The sequence below is a fragment of the Cnephaeus nilssonii genome (genome assembly GCF_951640355.1).
Source record: "Cnephaeus nilssonii genome assembly, chromosome: 11".
Classification (NCBI taxonomy): domain Eukaryota; kingdom Metazoa; phylum Chordata; class Mammalia; order Chiroptera; family Vespertilionidae; genus Cnephaeus; species Cnephaeus nilssonii.
Window position 1 is genome coordinate 87,253,805 of NC_137082.1, and position 23,897 is coordinate 87,277,701.

Below are 23,897 nucleotides of genomic sequence, written 5' to 3' on the forward strand. Positions count from 1 at the left end.
CCACAGCAGTGCTGCTTGCGGGTCACCTTCTGAGCTGCCTGAGCATGAGCTTGGACTTGGTGACTTCCTAATACCCGAGGTCTGATCCGCCCACCTCCTGATGTCCACGCGTAACTGCAGGCTCTGCAGTGCCGTGGGTCCTGCTGAACTTGCAAGGCCAAGGCCGTCCAGAGGAGGGAACCACCTATTCCCGAGGCACCTGTGACTCCATCCTTCCTACTGAGCCCGGGACAGCACCAAGGAAACACCCGCTCCTCCCCTGCTGTCTTGGCCATGGGGCTGCGAGAGACTCCAGGGCATGGGGGGGGGGGGGAGGGGGAAGAGGGGAGCCTGTGCCCTGGCCCAGGCCCCTGTCCACCAAACTCACACATACTTTGGAGAAATATTTTTGAAACGTCTTCTTTTTAGATGTTCTGATGAATTTTCCCACCAATCCCCTCTTTAACTGTGCCTCCACCCCGCCCACCCCCCCCCAACCAGGCCATGATCCTTCTAAAGTTATACAGCTCGGGATAAAACTACAATCTCCAGGTTTACTGCCATCATTAAGATGACAGGCTCTGCAGAAAAATGAAACAGAGGGCTTTTTTATTTGGGACTCAGCATATATGACATTAAGGTAAAGTATACTTTAGAATTTTCTTACCTCGGTAATTCCATTGATCGTTAACTTTCAATTGTGCAAACTCCACTAACATCCATATTTTATAACAATGCTTTTTCCTCTCTAGGTGAATTGCATTAGTGTTGCACACTCTACTTGTACAGCTGGGCATTTGTACTGTATACCTCTACCACAAACATTATAATGATATTATATTCAGTCTTTGTTTTCTTATCCCCACCCAAAGGTATTGTTTATTGATATTTTGAAAGAGAGAGAGAGAGAGAGAGAGAGAGAGAGAGAGAGAGAGAGAGACAGATGTGAGAGAAGTGGAAGGCAGCACCCTGACCGGGGATTGAACCTGAAACCTAGGCATGTGCCCTGACCAGGAACTAAACCACAACCTTTTGGTGTACAGGACAACGCTCCACCCAACCGAGCCACCCAGCCAGGGCTCATTCAGTCTTCTTCTTCTTTTTTTTTTTAAAATTTTGAAACACGGTTCCTGGCAACTGATATGAAACTGCTTTTCTATGGATCTGCCAATAAGGAAAGATTTCTCTAGAGGGAAGGCGGGGGGTGAGGGAGTAAGTGATCAACCAAAGAACTTGTATGCATGCATATAAGCGTAACCAATGGACACAGACAGGGGGCAGGTGAGGGCCTGTGCTGGGGGTGGGGGCCGCCGGGGAGAGGCCAGGGGGGGAAAAGGAGACTCATGTAATACTTCAAACGACAGAGAATTTAAATAAAAGAGAAAGATGTCTCTTCAGGTAGAGGCAGAGACACTCACACGATGTGGGCCAAGTTGAGCGGCTTCTCCGGCTGGTCGGGGAACATGGGGTGCAGAGGCTCACGGCTGGACGCACAGCTCAGGGACTTGCTTAACGCGTTCGTTAGCTTCTTAGCTGGTGATTTCTGGAAAGAAGAAGAAAGACAGAGGTGATAACAACTAACCTTTATGTAACATTTTGTCAGATGATTTGCTTTCACAATAGATATTCATTCATTCATTCATTCATTCATTCACTCATTCAAGCAATCCTCTGTGAGTACCTACTCTAAGTCGGGAGTCTGCTCAGTGGTACATAAGCCAGCAAGGTACCTGGCTCCTGCTGCTTAGTGATAGGGACACTCGGCGGGCACGGGACCCTGAGCGGGGCCTTCGCGGACAGCAGGAGTCCGTCTGACAGAAACTCAGGGGCTGGGAAGGTGATTCCAGGTGGAGGAAGAAGAGGTGAGCAGGAGGCCCATCATTAAAGTCCTACCAGGTCACATAAGGACTGTGGCCTTTATCTCCAATGCAGGGGGGACAATGAAGTGTTTACATCACAGAGGCGGCAGCATCGGACTGGATTCTGGAAGGACTGCTCCCCACTCAGAAGGAAGGAGGGAGATGAGCAAGAGGCTTTGCATGAACCCACCTAACTAAAGGCAAGAGTGGAATTTCAATCTGAGTCTTTTTTTATTTTTAATATATTTCTTTTATTGATTTCAGAGAGGAAGGGAGAGGGAGAGGGAGAGAGAGAGAAACATCAATGATGAGAGGGTCATTGATTGGCTACCTCCTGTATGCCCCACAAGGGGGATCAAGCCCACAACCCGGGCATGTGCCCTGACCAGGAATCGAACCATGACCTCCTAGTTCATAGGTCAATGCTCAACCACTGAGCCATGCTGGCCGGGCCAATCTGAGTCTTGAGAATTTAAAATTCGTGTTCTTTTCAGAGCATTACACTACCTGTTTTTCATTTAGATTGGTGGAATGTTTACCTTAAAATTCCACAGCCAAAATTATAAAAAATAATTTACCACATATAATAAATCTTTACAACAAATGCTTCCTTTCCAGGAGTAACCATTTATAATTTCCTTCACTTTCTTTTACACAGAGAGCCCATAAGTGGTAATATGTGGCTTTTATCCTCATTCTTGAAAAGTTGAGCAGTAGGAGCCCTGTTCAAGAAGTTCCACTTTGGCTTTTGCTAGGAGATGTAATTCTTAGAACACTTACATCGCAACAAAATAAAGCTCTTCACCGCATAAATATCGGGGCCCCTTCGTCTTCCTGAGGAGTCTACTCTGACTTTAGTAGAGACACTGCCTCCTAAATAATTTTAGAAGCTTCAATCCCTAAGGGAAAGGCCCCTTATCTGATTTTAGCATTTACATAAAAGAACAAATAAAAATGATTAGTCTTCCAACACCAACCCTCCAGAATTTGGGATAGAATAAATTTGAAAATTGGTACTATGTTGACAATAAGAAAACAGAAAGTGCTTTCTTCTATGTTCTATGCTAAAATGTATCTCATCATCGGGGTCGGTATATCTATCCTCAGCACATGATGTGACCACCAGTGACAGCCGCCTGGGTGCTGGCATAAAGCCCTCAGCATGTGACGTCTCAGTGAAGAACTGTCCCTTGAACTCAGAGTCTGACAGGTGATATACGTACACTGACCTGAGTTCCCAATAACAACGCCTGGAAAGATATTCCGACTTAAAATGCGTATTCTGAAGATTTTCCTTTTTTTAAAAAAAGTAAGCTACTCTTTAAGTAAAGACTATATGTTGAATTGAAACACATAAAAATATAGGAAAAACTCCTAACAAGTGTGCCTTTTCTTGAGGGAGAACTACTTCAAGAGGAGTGGGCAGGGCTGAGGGTGTGTCCGTCCCATGAAGCACAGGAACGCCACCATTGGAGCAGCAAGCGCACGGCGGCAGGCCCCTCCCGCAGACCCGGTGGCATGTGCCCCTGGGAACACATCCAGTACAGGGCAGGCGCTCCGGGTCACCTGCAGCAAGTCGCTCACCTGCACTCTTCACCAAAGATGATTTGCTGATGTAGCCACGGAACCCCCTCTGCCCCAAAAGGAAAATGAAACAGCATCACTAAGCACACGTCTTCCCTCTACTTTTCAGTTGTGCACCTAAGACAGTGGTCGGCAAACCCATTAGTCAACAGAGCCAACTATCAACAGGACAACGATTGAAATTTCTTTTGAGAGCCAAATTTTTTAAACTTAAACTTCTTCTAACGCCACTTCTTCAAAACAGACTCGCCCAGGCCGTGGTATTTTGTGGAAGAGCCACACTCAAGGGGCCAAAGAGCCGCATGTGGCTCGCGAGCCGTGGTTTGCCGACCACTGACCTAAGAGAACCCCAGAAACTAAGAAAAAAGAAACTAGCAACCATTTTTAAGCAATTCCCACAAAACAAAAAAAGTGGCAAACCAAAACAAAAACCCATCAAAGATTGAAAAGAACCTTCATTTACTGTGAAATGATTATGTTCCAGAAGGCGCTGGCTGTTTGGTTGTTAGCTAAATCAGTACTGAGTGAGCTACATTTCAAGAAGTAACGCAATTTGCGTCTTCCTATAGTTTAAGTCTCAGGAAGCTACACTGCGTTCAGATACACTCTGAAAGAGATCCCGGTAGGATGGGGTGGGTGCGGAGGGAAGGGGAAGAAGGAATGTTGGCTGCAGGGTAAGTGTACTCCTGAATTCTGTCACCCTCCTTGACATTCCCTTGCATTCTGGGTCGCACGCACATACCCAACTTTAAGCATTGCCTGGCCCTTGCCTTACCCATGACGTGTACTCTTTCATTTGGTGCTGGTTGCTATGGGAACCCCCAGCATGTCCCCTCCAGAAGCAGTCCTGGCAGAGCTGGTAGTTGTGACACTGTTGGCATCGGTAGCGGAATCCCATCATGCTCTCGCTGTGGCAGAAGGAACACTCCACCGGGTGGAAGACTGAGGAGGCAGCACATGAAGAGAAAATAAGAAAACCCAAGTGCGAGCCAGGGTAAGGACAAACACAGCCTGACGGGGTGGCGTTTCTCTGCCCTGACCCCTGACGCCAGAGGACGGTCCGGTCGGGCTGAGAGAAGCATTGTGTTTATTCCAGGCATCTCTCTGCCCTTTCCAGGCGCGTGTGTGGAGGTGGAAGAAATGAAAGGAGGTGGAGGATAGGTGTTCTTTTAACAACAAGTTTCTGTAATGCCACTTGCTCTTTCTACTCCCATCTCCTTACACTACAATAATATCAATGACCCAAACTGGCCCGTTTCCCCCCCAAAACTGCTCTCTGTCTCCAGGAGGCCAGCACAGTCACTGGGAGACTCAGCACCATGGATGGACACGGCTGACCATCCAGCGGGGAGAGAGCCAAAAGGGAGCCATGAGAAAGGAGAGGGAGGAAAAAGAAAGGAAAATGGAGGGAGAGCAGGAAAACTGGATGAGAGAATTGGGTTATTTTTTTAAATGAAGCAGCTAATGGGCTTATTTAATGAGTGACATTGCCTCCATCTAACAAACAGATCTGTTTTCTTTCCCAAGAGGCAGATGGGCAGGGCCCAAGGAGACAAGTAAATGATCTAAAGACAGTTCCAATTCAGACAGCTCAGGAGACACGACTGTCTTTGGCAGAAAACTGGAATCACGAAGCAGGTAAGGTAAAATAGTTGACATTGGAAGCTAACAAATGATCAAATCCAAGTAACTGTCTCTACGCTGTGAGCTAAAGATTGTAGACAACAACAATTCTTGCCTTTGGTCACATTATTCTCTGGCCAACCAGCCAGGGAAAAGAGTGTACATGGGAATAAACGAAGACAAAAAGCCAACTGCAACCACAAAGGCATAACCAGCTCTGGAGGTACTGCCTTCTGACTAAGCATCGGTCCTCCCTTTTCCGGCTCCTGGGAAAGGCAGGGTGAGCCCTGGATTACGGACAACTGCTCGGGGACAGGCCTGCGAAACCCATTTCCTGCAACAGGAAGTACTGAGCTACAGGGTGAAATTACAGCCTCGTGACGGAAGGTGACTAGCTCTCAACTGTGAACAGCAACATGGACTCAGGTTGCATGATCCGACCTTGATTGCTCTTTGCTTCTGCGGATGAGTAAGAAACATACAAAAATAAATCTATGCGTGGTAGTGATTACAGAGCACCTACTTCATTCATTTTAAAAATCTTCTCCATGAGCAAAACAGGATACATTTATAACTTTTAACTAAGAGAGATAATAAGGGCAGATGCTAGACGTTCTGAATGGGAACATAAACTTAAGCTAACTTTACCTCCAATGTATATTAAAGAAATGTGTAGGAGTTAAGATTCTAGTAAGAGATATGGGATAAATGAGGAACTTATGGGATAAGTCTGGAGGAATCTCAGACTTAAATAACAAATAAGAACATCTAAAGAGTACAGAAGGAGGCACTGAATTGCTCCAAGTTTAAATTTCTTTAAATCTCCTTCGGAACTGTGGTTTCCATTTAAACTTGGGTGTATCAATATTTACTCCTTTACCTAGAAAAGCACTTGTAAAAAAGCCCATTTCAAAAGTCTGCATGGCTTTGTCTTTTACATAACTACAACCACTGACATATAATTCAGAGCACATGACAAGAGATGAGTAAGTTTCTCTCATCCAATTTTTCCCCTTCTCCTCCACCTGTTCCTGGCCCAGTGCCTAGGAAGGCATCGTCAATGCCAAGATAAACCAATATTGGAAATCCAGACCTAAAACAAATAATGGAAAAGATCACACTCGTTATTGAGATTCCTCTGTTGTATCAAGTCTTTAAGCCACATCTGACCTGAAACTGCGGGGTACACAGGGAGATGACATGAGCTTTTAGCACTGACCGTCTTAACTTGGCCGTGCCCCCATAGGGCTTGTTAAAGATCAGGGAGACCGGTTAGTTGCATCCTAAACAAAGCTCGGAACTACAAAATCGATCTCCCTAAAACCATGACCTTGGCTTAATAACCATAGAGTTGATCGGCTAATTTCAATGGTCAAAAAGCCTGCCTGCGCTCAGCAGGGACGACTCACCATTCTCTACATTCGCCAGTCGATGCAGAAGGGGCAGCCAGACCAGGCACTGCGGGGGAGGGTCTGACATGAGCGTGTCCAAGAAACCGTTTAACGTGACCTTTTTCTGCATAAAAAACAAAAGGCAATAAAAAACAACAACACACCAACCCGCAGTAATTGAGAACAGAGAATACGCTTAATTCAGCTGCCCTGCAGCCATCATTTGAGATGGAACAGGACGTGCAATGAGCCTCCAATGTATGAAGAAACAGAATTTGAAACTAAGTTCGGCAGAACTTAAAACACTGAGTGTGTTTTACATGTATACACACAACTGAATTATCTCCACTGAGGCCGGGGCAAGATGCTCACATAGAGAAAAACAATTCTGGGAGCACTGCTTTCCCAGGTGAGGGACATTTCCATCAGACGTTACCCAGCTGTGGGTCATGCACCTGCCACGCCTCCACACCCGTCTCCTGCATTTGCACACCAAGCGGCTCCCCAGGCTAACCTGTAGCAACCTCAGGTAAAACCTCGCTCAGAGCCCTAAATGTCCCGTGTCCTGGAAGATTTAGGTAGCCGTGTCTCTCATCTTTTGGGACTCCCACAGAGCGACGTGGCAAGGGCCATACTTTTTCGACTTCTTTGACAAACACTGGTGAAACTAGGTGGTGCGTCAGACGTGTTTCATGTGAGGCGGAGGGACATTTCAGCCCTTTTGATAGGGCAATGATAATGATCCGGAGACTATAGGGTTGTTGTAGGGTTACATACGACAACGCAAGTAAACAGCTTAGCATGGTGCCTGGCTCGTGGTCAGCAGACATCGCCTGTTATTAAGATGCAGGTGTGTGAAGTTCAGTGACTGATTCATAGGCCATTTGTCAGAGGCCAGAAGATAGGCTAGAGATTATCACTTGTCTGAGAACTGCCTGGAGTGACACACAGGAGAGCAGCCGCTGTTCGGAAGATGCTTCCTGACACACGTTCTTTCCTACCTGCTGAGAGAAGCAGGACCTGGCTGACTGCTCCGTGTAACCGAACGAGGGCCCTTCAAACACCGCTGTGGGCAGTTTGAGGACTTCCCGCAGGAACTGGTCATAGCGCCCATAAACCATCACCCCGCTGGAGTCAGAAATCATTGAGAAAATATCTGATGGGAGAAAAAGGAAAAATACTTATTCTTCACATAAACATTCCCACTGTTTCAGTTCAACGTATCTGTTTCAACTAACACAAATGTGGCAGAATAAATGATGTCTATGAAAGAATAATAGAAAAGCTATTTTTTTTATGCTGAAATATTTCTGGCAGGGTGTTTTCTTTGGTGTCTTTTTGTAGATGATTCTGGCACATAGCTTTAATTAGTAAGTAGGATAAGATTAGCATATTTTGATAAGACAGAGCACATAAAAGAGAGAGAGAGAGAGAGAGAGAGAGAGAGACATCGAAGTGAGAGAGACACATTGATTGGTATTGATTGGTTGCCTCCTGCACATTCCCCAACCAGGGACAGGGATCAAGCCTGCAACTGAGGTACTTGCCCTTGACCGGAACTGAACCCGGAACCCTTCAGTCCTTGGATCAATGCTCTATCCACTGAGCCAAACCAGCCAGGCTATGCTGACGTTGTTTGAAACACACAATGAAAATTGTGTTATAGCACTGGTGTGTGTGTATCTAGCTAGATAGCTATGCACATCTATATTATCACTAAAAAGTTTGGGTTTTGGTTGAAGGTATTGAAAAATGAAAGACACAAGGGGGATAAGGAGGTAACGAAAACACTTGATTAACTCTCCACAGGAGCAGAAAACTTCCTATAATTCATGTGTTCTGGGTGGAAGGCATTTGATTTCCAGGGGAGGGTCTTTGCACTCACGCAGCCAAGAGGCAGCCTGGCCTGGTGGTGATCAGTGAGGTAGAGCCAGGGTCTGAGATTACTCTCAGCAGAGCCTACGGCCTCACTGAACTTCTGTTCTTCAGCGTCGGCCACTGTGTGCACCTAATGCATATTGACGGCATAATTTCCCCAGGTGCTTTATAATTCTCCTGTGGAAATGTCACTCTGGGAACGAAAGGGTGTGCTATCATTTAGTTTGTCACCATGCTAGAGTGAATGAGGCCAGCACAGCTGCCGGGGTAAACTATTGTCAATCCAGTGTGCTCCCTCTCTTCATTTTTCAAGGTCGAAATGTAATCTGGAGACATTTCTTTATACCGCAGTCAGATGCTAAGCACATTACAGACTTTTATTGAATTATGTGATAAGGATGTGGATTGGCTCTCATTTTCTTTAAATACTCCAGTTTTAAAGGATTTCTACTGTGTTTCAAATAGTTTATCAACTGTGAGGCTATAGAAATCCTACTTGAGCAACAAAATTAATGTTGTTCTTACCCACCTTCACAACATTGTTTACCTAATGAATTTTATCTCTTCTGTTTCATTATATTTAGTCAAAAATAAAAAGGTTGCCAAAGGCAGCACTACAACAAAAAACTCTTGATGTAATTCCCAATATAGAAACTCGAGAATTCCAATGAAAGGGGGAAAAAGAGACCTAGGAAAACCAATGGGCTTGTGTATCAGAGCTGCCATTTTGTCTGTCTTTAGGCAGGTTGGTGTGAGCATAACTGGGCCATCCTGGCGGTCTTCTAGGCCAAGGCACATTGTGAGAAGTAGACGAGGCCTTTCAAATCTTCCAGGAAAGAACTTAGACAACATCTCTAACTAGAGTGAAAGCAGGAGGAGAGCAACAGTGACCTTTCACAGACTCGAAGCTAATATGAGCCTAATTGATGTTGATGAAATTTGTTAAGCAACAGCCAAACTAGGGTTCGGTCACTGGGATGAAAGGGAAGTGACTGTTAATGCCACTCAGGTTTTTAAAAATAAAGGAGGGGACTCTGAAGAAGCTATCAAAACAAGTGTTTGTACCTTAGTTCTAGGCTGTTTTATATATATATATATATATGTGTGTATATATATATATATATATATATATGTATATATATGTATACATATATATACATATATATATATACTTACATGTACACATGTAATATGCTTATATGATGTAACACGTATGTATAGAGGGCCATTTCAAAGATTAACCCTTTGCACTCGCTTGCTTTTTTCTCGATTCCTTTATTCTACTCAGGATTTAATTTTTAAATACCCCAGATTTTACAAAGCACGGCAGTAGAATAAAAAACTGGAGTTTCTTTTCATACAAACTTATTTATTTGGATTTTTTTACATTTTAAATTATTGATACATTCAAAGAGTAATTTTAATCTCTATAATTTTTCATGGTGTGATATTTTTTGAAACATTCACCCACATGAAGACCTGGTTTACATTCATATGTTTTGCAAATATAAATCGTCTCTGTTCTTCCTCCTTTGATTTTTCTGTTATAACAAACAACACAATCTTTCTGTTTTTTGTTAGGGTGAGGTGTGATTATATGGAGCTTTCCATCTAAACGTTGCTCTAAGTTAGTGGATAATAATCTACCCCTGGAAGTTAGTGTACCATCTCTGAATTCTCCAACAAGATCATATACTAGTTTCCTAATAAATTTCACATGCGTTATCGGTTTTTCATTTTTTTCTTTTTTGGCATCAGTTGAGATGGCATTTACATTTTACTTGTCCTTTCATGCTAATGAAAACAAGAAAAGATACTGGAAAAATAGACAAAAATCCCCTTCCCCCCGCGGTGAAACTACGTGTCGAGTGTGGCTCGACATACGAGCTGCTACTGATGCTAACCGTGTCGAGTCACACTCGACATCTGAGTGCAAAAGGTTAAATTAGTTAACAGGTGAAAAGTACAGAGATGTAAAGCATTCAAATAGTGCGTGGCACCTAGTACACATAAATGGTAGCTATTTTTATTATTAAATTCGAGTCACATTTTCTCTGTCATTTACTTCATATAGTTAGGTGCTGCCTCCCTATTGGAATTGTTCTGCAATGTCCCAAATGATACGCTAACCACCTTTGTTTTTCCTATAGTGCCATACAATGACAGATGCTGTAGAACTTAGATTTGTTGATTCACTCAACTAGAATTAACTTAGCACGTACTAAATGTATGTAATTGTGCTCAGCAGTGAATATACAGAAAAATAAGGAGGTCCTAGTCTTGCCCTCTGGGAGGTCCCCGTCATGCCCTCTGGAAGGTCCAAGTCTGTTGAGGATGACAGCAACATGTGAACATCATGCGTCATATGGCAGCATGCCTTATAGCATGGTGGTGTGAAGGTGGGAATAGTAGGGTGTGCAGGAGCTCAGAGAGGGGGCTCCCAGAGGGCGGAGTGGGTCAGGGAAGGTTTTCTCACAGAGACGAGCGCTCGGCTGGCATAGAGGACAATTGGGGGTCGCCAGCCTTAGGAAGCTGGGTCAGGGCGCGAGGAGTGTGCTCAAGCATGAGGCACTCAACCATCTGCAAGTAGCTCACTGTGTCAGGAGCCACACGGCGCCTGGGAGGAGGTGAGGGGGAGACAGGGAGAGCTTCCAAGCTCCACGAAGGAGTGTAGACTGAGTCCAGAAGATGCTGGGGAGACACTGAAGAATTCAAGGCAGGCTAGTGACCTTGGGGATAGGCGTGGGGGCAGAACAATCAGTTCAGTAATAGAAGCTCAACAAATACACAGTGCTTGGTGCTTGACATAATACTGGTCTTTTCTAGAAAACAAAACAAGCCTCCCGGAAGCTCCAGAACAGCACTTGGCATCCCAGGCCCACAGCATTGGGTTCAGAATTCCTTAAGGTCCTCAGGACTACCCAGGAGCCCCGAGCAGAAATATAAACAAGCGCTCCATCTCAATAAAACAACAGGCCACAGAAAAAACAAACAAACAAACAAACAAAACAACAGGCTATAATCAGAGCAAGAACAATTTGACAGGAGGACTTTATCAGGTCAGTTTGTTTAGGTTGCTGAGTCCTACGACTGCAGGGGGTGCGCGCACACTCTGGGCTGCCTGCAGGTGCACAATGAACACCCTGCATGTTGATTGGCTCCCGGTGGCCCTGAGCATTGGAAATTGTGCTGCAACCTGGGTTTGTTGCCCCTTCTGATGCATTTCAAAGCAGTTTTCAAAACTCAGCTTTACACTCTCTGTGGGTTTTCTACTTGTTTTGCTTTTTACAATTTCTAATTTATTTGTAGCCAATTACTCCTGCCATACCCACTTGTCCCCGAGGAGCCACCGAGGAGAGCTGAGTGGAAACACGGAAAACACCAGGGTCCCTGATGGCACAGGACCAACCTGGTTAATGAAGGGCTGTGAGTGCCGAACTGCGGAAAACCATTCTCTCCCGTTTTCCTCAAACTTACTTTAACATGCGACCCTTTCATCCAGGTGCCTGTTGGCATGACATTGAATAAGTGTTTGGAAATGTTTAGTCTGAAAAACACACCCATGTGTCTAATGTCCTCAGCATAAGTGGTCAACAGTGACCTGAGGTCAGCAGGCAAGACCCCCGCCGTTCTGGCTCCTGTGCTAACCGTTCTCCCTGCTCACCCCGGAGGAAATGCCTCCTGGAAGGCACAGCTCTGCCTTCAAGCAAGTGGGGGACATTCCAAAGGAACCCAGGGCTTTTTTCTGCCTCTTCCCAAGAGGGGCCCCACAGTATCTAATCACATGGACACAGTTTTTTAAAAGAACAACAACATTGGTTCTGCCACCTTCTAATTGGGCTATTATCCCTCAATCAAGTCTTGGCACAGATAGTTTCTAATTTTCTACATCTTTCAGGCTAACTAAAGAGAACTAGACTGGCCTTTGTAACGCCTGCCTGCGAGGGCTTCTCTGGATGCTGCCTCCATTTGGCCATTCCCTGAAAGGAGGGTTCTGGAAGTGAGGGGAGTGTGAGGTCATGGGGGCTTCCATTCACCTTCCACTTATCTGCTGATCCAATGACATGACCCTCTCTGCCTTCGAGAAAGTGGGGGGGAATTCCAAAGGAACAAAGGACTCGTTTCTGTATCTTCCTTCCGTCAGCCCCTCCTGGTGCATCCAGGAGCAGGAGGTCACATTCAGAAGAGGCTGTGAGTCACAGATGATGCAGCCAGGAGGGAGCCCATGGTATCTAACAAACCCCCCAAATTTAGGGCAGACAGGAAGCTGAGGACTAAAGAAGTGAAGCAACTTCCACAGGGTAACTCAGTAAAGCAGTCACACTGCTGGGCTTACGACATGGGCCTCCTAGTTCCCATCACAGTGTTCTCTTACTCAACGTTTGACGTAAACTCATGATATTCAGTGTAAGGGAGAGGGTTAATTTTTCTTTTAAATGGCAGCATGTCCCTCATTTTAACCTGGCTATATATGAAAATTCTTGCCCCCACTCCCCGCCCCTAGGCCCACTGAATCAGAAATTCTGGGAGTGGGACCCAAAATCCAAGTTTTAAAAAGCATTCCAGGTGATTCTATACATACCACTGGTATAGGGAAAATAGTCAGGCTTCACATCTGGTGCCATTTTACTTCTAAAGTATGTGATTTACTTTAACTCTCTGAGTCTTAGCTTCTTTACCTACAACAAATCAACCAACCAAAACACTCCCACTGTTCTGTCGGTTTAAAACTCTACATGTTAGTGACAAAGGTACATAAAAGCCCCATTATCACTCAATGCACTGTGGCTATCGTGCTTTGACTGGCATCCAGTTAGCTCTTAGTCTACAGTGTCTCTACGCAATTACCATGCCCCCTACCCTGGCAATGTTTACTTTGGCACGGTTGGAATTTCTAGTGATTTGAACAGCACGGCTGAGAATGAAGAAACATACCGGGAGCTTTGGCTTTGGATTACCTAATAAAGGAAGGCGGTCCTTCAAGTCCTTATAATGATGGACTTGTCTGTAGGGCAGTACAGTACAATGAACTTGAAAGAAAATATATCTTACTTCAATATCACAAAGTCTAGTTGATAACACTCAACAAGTTATCAATAATAATCTGTAAGTAGAAGGAAAACATTCCTTTTATTAACACTTATCTAATACGAAAATATTTCTATGACAAAATCCAAAGATCAATGAAGATCAATAAAGATCATATTTCAGCCTGGTCAGTGCGGCTCAGTGATTGAGCATCGACCTATGAACCAGGAGGTCACTGTTTGATTCCATGGTCAGGGCACATGCACGGATTGCGGGCTCAATCCCCAGGATGGGCTGTGCAGGAGGCAGCCGATCAAAGATTCTCTCTCATCACTGATGTTTCTCTCTCTCCCCCCCGCTCCCTTCCTCTCTGAAATCAATAAAAATATAATTTAAAAAAGATCATATTTCAAACAATGGTCATAGCATGAGGAAAGACACAGGTGAGCAGGGGTCATGGCAGGGCTGAGGAAGAGGGAAATGTGGTGTGGAAGAGAGAAAAGCGAAGAGAAACACAAAGAGCAACTTACATCTTAATTTGTCCATGATCTTCCCTCCACACAATGTGGCCAAAGCCATTTTGACAGCAAATACTGAAATTTTGCCATGGCCTTCCCTGTTTCATGATAATAGAAAAGAAAAGAAAAAAAAATATGTCATTTGGAGAACTTCCAGTAACAAGGTTTGACATTTTCTGTTCTGTAGAACTCATAGGACAGCTGATGCATTATGTGAACAATCCATTTTAGCAAAGGTTGTGAATACAAGTCAACACACATTTCCAAAAAACTGTCTAATCAATGTTTCCTTCTTTCAAGAGCCAGCAGACTCTTCAAGTTATTCTTTGTATATGGCAACTTGCTCAAAGCATGGACTGGTAGCCAGAGGGATATGCACCGTTTAAGTATGGATTAAAGTCACAGAACATGAGTTTCACTTTGGGTTTCACAAAATAGTTTCATGAATGACAATTCTACCATTTCTACAATTTATTTAAACACTGCTTCCAATTTTTTTTTTGTCAGTGAATTCCTGACTTTTGTTAGGGTAACTATGAGGATTTTTTAATCACACATTCCCCCCCCCCCCCCCCCCCGCAATGATCATTCCTTCCCCACAAGTCAACTATACTTAGGTTGATCCACCAACTTTTCAAAGTGAGCTGATATTTTAATGGGACAAAAGTAAGAGCTCTGTTTGACTGGTTCTCCTTCTACCTAAATGACACCACAGCTGCCAAATCTTCATTGATTTATGAAGTATAACTAACTTGCCCTTCACAAAGTATGATACAAAGGGCATACTGTAAGAAGTATAATACCCCAGGTAATGATTTTCTAGCTGGAATAAACTCTTTATTCTTATATCCTTAGAATCAGAAAGTGTATCATACAGAATTAGTAATTCACTGCTTTGATTGTTGTTACTCTTAAGAATGACCAAGAGTTATTTAAAATAATAATGTGGCTGAAAGGTAAGTCAAGTCTGTATTGACAAGGGAATGAATCATTTATATGAATAAGATTCCTATAGCTGACATATTAGGAAAATAAGGTATAATAAATAGTTGTGTCTTTGTTCCTTACTAGACTTCAGAGTGAGATCATTTGTTATTCATCGTTGTTGTTGTCAGTCTTAGCAAGAGTGACATCTTGCTAAGACTGACAACATGAAAAACATCTAGCCAGAATGCAAAACCGACTGAACCCTCTGCTAGTGACACCCCCATTTATATTTCTAAGCCTGACCACAAGACTACGTATTTACTCAGTGGAAATCTTCACTTGGATACTCCACGTCAAACCAAGTGTGTTCAAAATAGAACTCATCATCTTTACAGAGCTTCCCCATAATAGTTGAGCCAATCCTATTACTAACTTGCTCTTCCTCCTCCAGTCCTTCTGATGGTTAGAATCCCCGTGTACCTAGTTACCCAGTGAATCCTGGGATGGGGATCAGCCTTGACTTCTTGCTCTTCCTAAACTCACTAACACCCAAACACATGTTGAAGGGATTCAAATATACCTCTCCACTGTCCATTGAACTCATTCTTTTCTTCCCATTCCCACTGCCATTTCTTCCAGCAGCTTTTGCTTTAACACTGTAATAACCTCTTAAATATCCTGTTGGAATGCTCATATCACAAATTCAGCCATGTTATTTCATTATTTAAAACTCTTCCTGCTCTGTTTGCCTAAGGATTTGGTTTTAGCTTTTCCAGTCTTATCGGCTGCCATTTCTGCTGCCTTGCACACCACAGTGCCCCTGTTTAAGGCCTCCGCCCTTCCCAGGACTCTCGCACCCATTCATCAAGACCCAGCTCAACAGCTTCATTCACTCTGCTCCGACAACAGTGTTATTCCTCACCTCCCGGATGTGGAAGCAATGGCCATCCCCTGCACGTTTCCTATTATGTGGGACCTACACTGCGACCTTGACTTGTTTATGTGCAGGTATGCATGTGACTCACCTCCACACTGAGAGGCCTTGGGGGCAGGACTGCCTTCTGAGTTAGATGGATTTCGGTGCCTTGCACTTTGTCTCAAACAGAGTCACTGAACAATACATTTCTTATATTAACTAATGACTATTAATCATTATAATTGGTGCTGGTAGAATTTTGAATGGCCACTCATTATGTTGTTTACTACTTTTAGAGCAGGCAGCTATAATAAAAATGCAATCATTTTGTAAAAAACCACCTCATTAAAAATTATTCCATGTCCCCTGCATTCCCAATTGCATGGATAACTAGAAATATCAAAAATTTTATTTTATGAAAGAATTATTTTCCTAAACTGAAACATGGCTCAAATAATGAGAACAGGAAAGTCTACACAGTGTGGAAGGATAGGAGTAATAAAGTCGTCTTCAAAATGCAAAGAAATTGAACAGCATTATATGTGAGACTTTAAGAGCAATATGAGTTTCTTTCAGTGATTCGGAGCGAACAATTTAACTCAAGAAAGAGAACAGACCACAGATGATGTTGGAACAGAGCGATCTCCAGAGGATGAAATGATTAGAGCTCACGGGTGAATTCTTAAACCTTAGCTTTTAATGAAGAAGATCATAGGGAGATTGCCAGTCCTGTACTGTTCCTGGAAATGCAAGATTAATGCTATTAAACCCAACAGTGGCTGTATCAGAGCTATTCTGCCACATTGACACAATAAATCTAGATAAATCACCAAGTGGAGGGCAGCTCAATGAGAGTTCTGCAGGAACTCAAGGGTGAAATTAGCCCACTGGAATGTATTGTTATGCAAGCTGCTGTGCCAGATTGCAAATGTGACCCCTGTCAGGAAGAAGAATTCAGAGGTGGCTGCGTTCAGACCATTGATAACCCTTTAAGGCAGTGGTCGGCAAACTCATTAGTCAACAGCACCAAATATCAACAGTACAACGATTAAAATTTCTTTTGAGAGCCACAATTTAATTTTTTAAAACTTAAATTTCTTCTAACGCCACTTCTTCAAAAATAGACTCGCCCAGGCTGTGGTATTTTGTGGAAGAGCCACACTCAAGGGGCCAAAGAGCCGCATGTGGCTCGCGAGCCGCAGTTTGCTGACCATGGCTTTAAGGAGTAGGAGGAGTGAGTGGAAATGACTGACTCCACGATGGAGAATGGGGGCACCAAAGACTTACATACAGATGGATCCTTCCTTTCCTTTTTGAACATTTTCAGTAGATCTAACAGGGTGAAGGAAAGGGTGGGGGAGGGGAGAGGAAGATTTCCGAAAGGCCTTTGACAAGATTCCATAACAAAGGCTACTCTTTCCTGTCATCTTGGGATCAGGGTCCCTACATCTGTGTGAAAAAAGAATTGGCATTAAAAAAAGAAGCAAGAAGCAGAGAGAAGCTGGCTCCATCCCCAGTGGAGAAATGTAGAAACTACTCTCATTAGAAATGGTCCTTTATCGGGGCCGTTTGACTCGGGAACAGTCAGTGAAACCCCGTCCAGGTCCAGGAAGTGGGAAGTCAAGCTCAGGAGGATGGATAACAGGAAGCTTTCCGGAGTCTGTGCAAATGGGCAGGAAAGCAGCCTATGGTTCCAAAGTGAGTCAGTACGTGCAGAGCCTCCAGGAGTGAAGCAGTAAAACCGAACATGTGGGTGCTGGCTGTCGGCCACAACTTGGGAAGCAACCCTGCCAGACTGCTTCACTGGCGGAGGAAGCAATTCATAGGTCGTCCCAACGCTGCAGGCCAGGCAGCGTCCGAAAGGGCACGCCGGGAAGAACGCCGGAGAACGGCGATGCTCCTCTCTGGCTTTTATGAAACGCGATGGCAGCCTGCCTTGCATTTCACATGCAGATCCATGACCATCCCCGAGAAAGACGGCACAGAGCCGGATGTGCCTGAGGTTCTGCACTTCTTTGGGAATCAGTGATCGATGAGCTTTAGTGCAGCTGACGTTTTAATAGCATAAAAGATACAGCGGAAGCTTAAAACAGATATTTACTATTAGCCTGTCATTTATTATTCAAAGAATAATTTTATTTTTAATGTAAACATTTTACTTATTTTAATATTTTCTTTTTCAATGCAGAGTGAGAACACAATGGATAAAGCATACTTTACTCTCCCCCCCCCCCCCACTATTTGTCTTTTGGGCATAATGGAATATATCCCACTTGTAAGCCAATTACCTTGAAGGTTTTGCTGATGCAAACTTTACTTCCCTATTCTAGCTTGATGTCAATAAACACCCAATGATATGGTTATATTGGTATTTAAGTAATACCTAAAAGGGTATTTAAAAGAACCAGCAAATTATCAAAGGGACAAACGGAGGGGCAACTGATTGGCAATGGAAGCAAAAAAAGCACACCCCCTTGGGTTACTATAGGGAGATTTGTAGCGTGTCTGTCTTAAAAACATTGGACTCATCCTAATAAAAAGTGAGTCATTATGCTGAGATCCCATGAGTTTACAGAGAAAAGCTGGTTTCTTTGAACTAAGAACATATTACTACCTTCAGGGGAAAGTTGTCTGGGCGGGAAAATCTGCTTTGACAGGAAGGAAAAACAACAAATAGAGAAGGCTAGGTCTGGGATGCTGGGCCGAGCTCACAACAGAATGTACATTTTCTCCCAACGGCTGCGAGAGTTTCTCCAAGTAGAAGTTAAAGAGTCCCATGATAAATTTCACGCCCGTGAAAGTGAGATTTGAATTCTGACGGAGTCTTTTTTGAACAGGCTGGAGGAATTATTTCTCCATTTAGGAGCACTAAAACCAGAAGCTCGTCTTCTGCCAATATGTTTTACAGAAACATTTGGTAAGCATTTTTGATAAGTAAAGGCACCACCACTTCCTCCTCCAGCTTCTCTCCTGGGAATGATTGGTTCACAGGGATCACTCATTTAGTGACTCCACAGATGTGTAGTGACAATGCTTAAGAGGTTGGGGATATTTACTCACAGCCTATTGGAGAGAAAAGTGAACACCCGTTAGTGTTGATACCACACACTTTCACAAAGTGCAGGGAGCTCATCCTATTTATCTCTAATTCCCAGCCTATCCTAATACCTGGCACAAAGCAAGTTCTTTATATGTATACTAGAGGCCCGGTGCATGAAAATTCATGCACTGGAGGGGGGATCCCTGAGCCCGGCCTGCCACCTCTCACAGTCTGGGAGCTCTCAGGGGTGGGAGGCGACCCGACGATCCGGGGAAGGTGGCACCCCATCACACCTCTGCTGCTGCCACTGTCGGCAGCACAAGCCTTGGCCGGCCCTGGTTACCTGAGCCTCGGGAAACCCTGGGTGGCTGGGAAGCCCCATCTGAGGCTTGCCTGCGCCTTGGGCCGGCCTTGGGCGGCTGGGAGGCTGAGAGGACTGGGGGACTCCGGAGGCAGGCACCCCAGAGGGGCTGAGGGGACTGGGCACCACCATCTTGTGGCTGTGGGTGCCACCATCTTTGAAGGCGGGGCAATCAATTAGCATATTCCCTCCTTATTGGCTGTGGGTGCCTCCATCTTTGTGATGGTGTGAGGGTCAATTAGCATATTCCCTCTTTATTAGATAGGATATGCTTTCTGACTTACCACTTAAGTTTTATATTGAGAAATTCTAAGTGTTTGAGTAAAATTGCAAACATTGACTTTAATGGCCCTTAATATTAGATTGCACAGTCATGTGATCCCTTGAACTTAGAAGTGATCACATACATAACTTGGGCTAGATCACATACATAACTCTTGTTTTGGGGGTAGTGAAGTTAACATGTGGACAGACAGAAACCCCTCATTTGGCCCTGGCATCCCTGAGGTTAGCAAACTATCTGGGAAGAGAATCTCTCATAGCCCTGGGCCAGGGGAGTTTGCCAGAAGTTTCTCCAGAATGGAAGGGGCCAATACTGTCGACACTGTCTCCCTTACCCCCATGAAATCCCATCTGCTACTCATCCAAAGTATAAGTCAGAAAGAGGAGTGGCATTGAGATGTTCAATTTGTCTACAGCTGTGAAAACTCTTCAGAAAGTGATTCCATTTTTAGCAACGTAAGTATTTTCTTCCAGAACAAAATTTTAGTGACTAGATGAGAAAATTCTATGGATATCTCGAATTTTAGATGTGCATAGAAAAGCCAAGTAAGCACGATTTTAAATATTTAGTTCTAGCCATATGGGTAATGGAGAAAAAAAGAAAAGAAAAACATTTGGTTTCATATGACTCTTCTCTTTTTCCTTTGCCTCAAAAGTGAACAACATGTTTTGTTTTTGCACAGAGAAATGGCTGTGTTCTCTGTAGCACGTCTTGCATTAAACATCAGAATAATTTTTAAAACTCAAAAGGCAGAAGGATTTTGGCAGAATTCCAAAATTATTTCATATCCATCCATCTTAAGAGTGTTGTGGTTCCTTTCATCGTGTGGGGGTTGGGGGGGCGGTCAGCAGTGAGAATGGATGTTTCAAATGGCTCAGCGCGGTGCCATATGTCAAACAGAGAGGAAAAGACCAGGATTTTGTATTCTGTATTCTCTATGAGAGACTATGGTACAATGGATCTGAGTTCTGGATGGCAGTCATAAAAATGACTCTAAATCTACAATGTGTAACTTGTTAAGTCCAAATATATCTTTCACATACACTCTGTCAAATATGTCTAAATAGCACACACTGAAAAGGCTAGAAATGTGAGGGTAATAATAATATCCTGTAATAAGCAGGGGAAGCCTGGGGAAAAAGCCCATTAATTCTCATTTAAAAAATGAAGCAGGAAGCATGAATAGAAATGAACTTAAACTGCTTCCTGAAACAAAATGATTTTGACTTTTCTCTCCACTCACCTCATCTAGTATGCAGCTGTATGACCTGTAAATTATTTAACCTCTTGTCTCAGCTTCATCACTTACTCACCCTGGAGAATTATGATAATATAGTGCCAGATCAGTAAGATTGTTGGGACACAGCAAATAAGGAGGGCATCTTAGCTATTATTACAATGATTATATTATCATCATTAGAGAATTGGCCTGAAAAATGTAGCTGGACCCGTGAAAATAGAAAAATCACCATTCCTTTTAATATTTACCATTGTCCTACTGAGTTTTGAGTGGCTGAATATATGTGAAAATAATTTTTGCTAAAAACAAGGCCATTGTCCCATAATCTACTTTATGAGGAACTATCCTAACAAGAAAGATTCTCCTGAGTTGAAATGAGATTAAGTTAACACACTAAATTGATGTTAGTCTTTCCTAGGAACAGGGAGAGAGTAAGACAAGTATATTGAAATCTTTTGTGAAAACAGGACCATGTGCATTAGTGACTGTGAATGTTTGATTTTCCTCTCTTGTGGAGCAGAAGTTAAAATAGAGGGTGTGAATCTTGGTGACAGAGCAAACTTGGACTCACTAGTCTTGGTAATATATCGGAGATCAAGGAGGACTTAAGCTCAGAAAACAATGAAATCGGTGTGACAAGAGCTAAGAAAAGTCATTCTTTGATATTCATTCATTCATTCATTCATTCATTCATTCACCGGGTGATTCATTATGAGCTGCGTATTGTACTAAGTGCTGTGCGTACAAAGAAGACCTGGTTCCACTCTGAGGCAGCTTGTGGGAGCCAGGCAGACAAGCAGTAAGACATGCGCTGGAAGAGAACAGCAGAATCAAGTGTAAGGAGCTGGGAGCTGGGGAAGGGTGAGCAGCTCAGCCACAAGGGGTGAAGGGCTCCACTGTGTATCTAATTTTGAGACCTTACCTCTCAAAAAGGCCATGCTTTTAAGAATTAGTTTCAAGGTAACCATTATACTTCAATAAAATGGTTTAAATACTAATGATTTTCATCTAACTTTCTGCCATGTTATTTTTCTTTTGTACTTTGAATTTTCTAAAAAAGAATAACAGTAAAAGTCCTTAGAATACTCCAAAGAGATCTTGTCCTCATTTCAATCATTTTCTTGGTGGAGTCCAACTGGGTAGGTCTGGTGAATTTTAAGGCACTATGAAAATAATGACCCCATTTCTTTGAATTCAAGCTCTTATTTTTCATGAATTTACATTGGTGTAATGTCTTTCCTTTTTTATTTTTTCATCGTCACTTTTGAGACCAGGTTCTTAAGGTATCTCTAACTTTTACTTTGGATTTTATGTGTATTTTTTTTCTTAATCTGTTCATTTAAATACAGCAAATAAAAGAAAATCTCTTAAATGTGTGATCTATTATAGCAACAGCACATCCTTGATCTTCTAGTATCAGCCTCATTCATGTCGACCAAAATACAGGGGCTCCTTTATAAACACGTGTGTGGGTCACGGGATAGGTGGTAGGAGGTGACATCAGATTTTCATACTGGATCTCATTTGGATAAACAGGAGTTTACAATGATAAGAAATAGAATCAAAATTCATTTTATTCTTGTTTCTCTTCTTATATTCACTTGTAAGTTGAATTTTCAGATATCAGTACTTCCTGGTAGCTTATATCTCACATTGTCTAAAATGTGAAAAGCCACAAGAGGGGAGACTTGATTATCAGTAGAATGGCATATACTCATCTGCTCTGTCCAAGGAACGAAGGCGGAAGTACCTTCAGCCTGGGGCCCCTATGTGAACGTGTCTCTACCGTGAGACCTCTCCATGTAGACGTGTTTACCCATCTACTGCGATGAGAGCAGGGGCCTTCCTATCTGCATGAAGAGTAGGAACCAAGCAAAGGTTTCTTCTGAACATTTGTGTGAACTGCGCCTGACCTGGGTATAGTCCTTAAGCTTAGCGTTCATCGTTCTTGAAATAATTCAGCCACAGTATCATCGTTATTTAAAAAACAGTTACAGCTCTATTTTTTGAAATGATCTTCCCAATATTTCTAAACAAAAGTGAAAAATATAACCCTATTAGTTTAAGTCCCATATATTTTACTAAATCCCCCTTCCTTATTATTAATCTTCCCCTGATTTGATATTTATAGAGTGGGCCCAAGTTATTTTTTAGCTTTGATTCTTTATGAATGATCCAGTAATACTCCAAGTGTTAGCAGGAAATTATATTACTCTGTTTATATTTTCCACTAGAGGCCCGGTGCATGAAAATTCATGCACTGGAGGGGGTCCCTCAGCCCAGCCTGCCCCCTCTCACAGTCTGGGAGCCCTCAGGGGTGGGAGGTGACCCAGCGATCAGGGGAAGGTGATGCCCCCATCACACCTCTGCTGCTGCTACTGCCGGCAGCACAAGCCTCGCTGGCCCTGTTACCCGAGCCTCGGGTGGCCCTGGGTGGCTGGGCAGCCGCCATCCGAGGCTTGTCTGCACCTCAGGCCAACCCTGGGTGGCTGGGGGCGCTGAGGGAACTAGGGGACTCCAAAGGCAGGCGTGCGGCAAGGCCGGGCCCGCCTTGCTATGCGCCTGCCACCCCGGTGGGGCTAATGGGACTGGGCGCTGCCATCTTGTGGCTGTGGACGCCACCATCTTTGAGGGCATGGCAGTCAATTAGCATATTACCTACTTATTGACTGTGGGCACTGCCATCTTTGAGGGCAGGACAGTCAATTAGCATATTCCCTACTTATTGGCTGTGGGCGCTGCCATATTTGTGACGGTGTGAGGATCAATTAGCATATTCCCTATATATTAGATAGGATTGTTACACTTATCTACCTAATAAAAGAGTAACATGCTAATTGACCGTACCTTTGTGACGCCCACCAGCCAATCAGGAGTGAGTATGCAAATTAATCCAACCAAGATGGCAGGATAATTTGCATAGACAGGTGCTGAGAGGCTGGGAGCAGGGCAGGACACAGGCGTTCTGCACCACCCCAGCTGTTCCAGGCTCCAGGCCAGAGCAGAAAGGTGGCTCCGGCCAGAGCGAAGGTGCTGCTGGCAGCCAGGGGAAGGAAGGCCCATTCTTGCACGAATCTTCATGCATTGGGCCTCTAGTAACAAATAAGTCCTTTAAAGACTCGACTGGCGAGTCTGAAAGCTGCCCTGCTCTTGCTAAGGGGACAGGATGGGAATGCTCCTTCTAGGACTTCCATGGCCTGGTTCCTTTCTGCCACCTGTCGTGTGGAACCACAGCCTATCTACCTGCCCTGCTCAGTTATCATAGTGATT

General features: G+C 43.8%; 1 protein-coding gene across 10 annotated transcripts in view; it reads right to left on the reverse strand.

Annotated features, from left to right (window-relative positions):
• Window positions 1–23,897, reverse strand: part of DTNA (dystrobrevin alpha) — a 305,164-nt gene that overhangs the window by 65,221 nt on the left and 216,046 nt on the right. For all 10 annotated transcript variants that reach the window (XM_079785103.1, XM_079785102.1, XM_079785104.1 and 7 more), the window contains 5 exons: window positions 13,873–13,958; window positions 7,438–7,592; window positions 6,455–6,560; window positions 4,198–4,364; window positions 1,398–1,522 (listed from right to left, as the gene is read on the reverse strand). In XM_079785103.1, coding sequence (XP_079641229.1) covers window positions 1,398–1,522; window positions 4,198–4,364; window positions 6,455–6,560; window positions 7,438–7,592; window positions 13,873–13,958 — 639 coding nt within the window. The remainder of the gene's footprint in view (window positions 1–1,397; window positions 1,523–4,197; window positions 4,365–6,454; window positions 6,561–7,437; window positions 7,593–13,872; window positions 13,959–23,897) is intronic.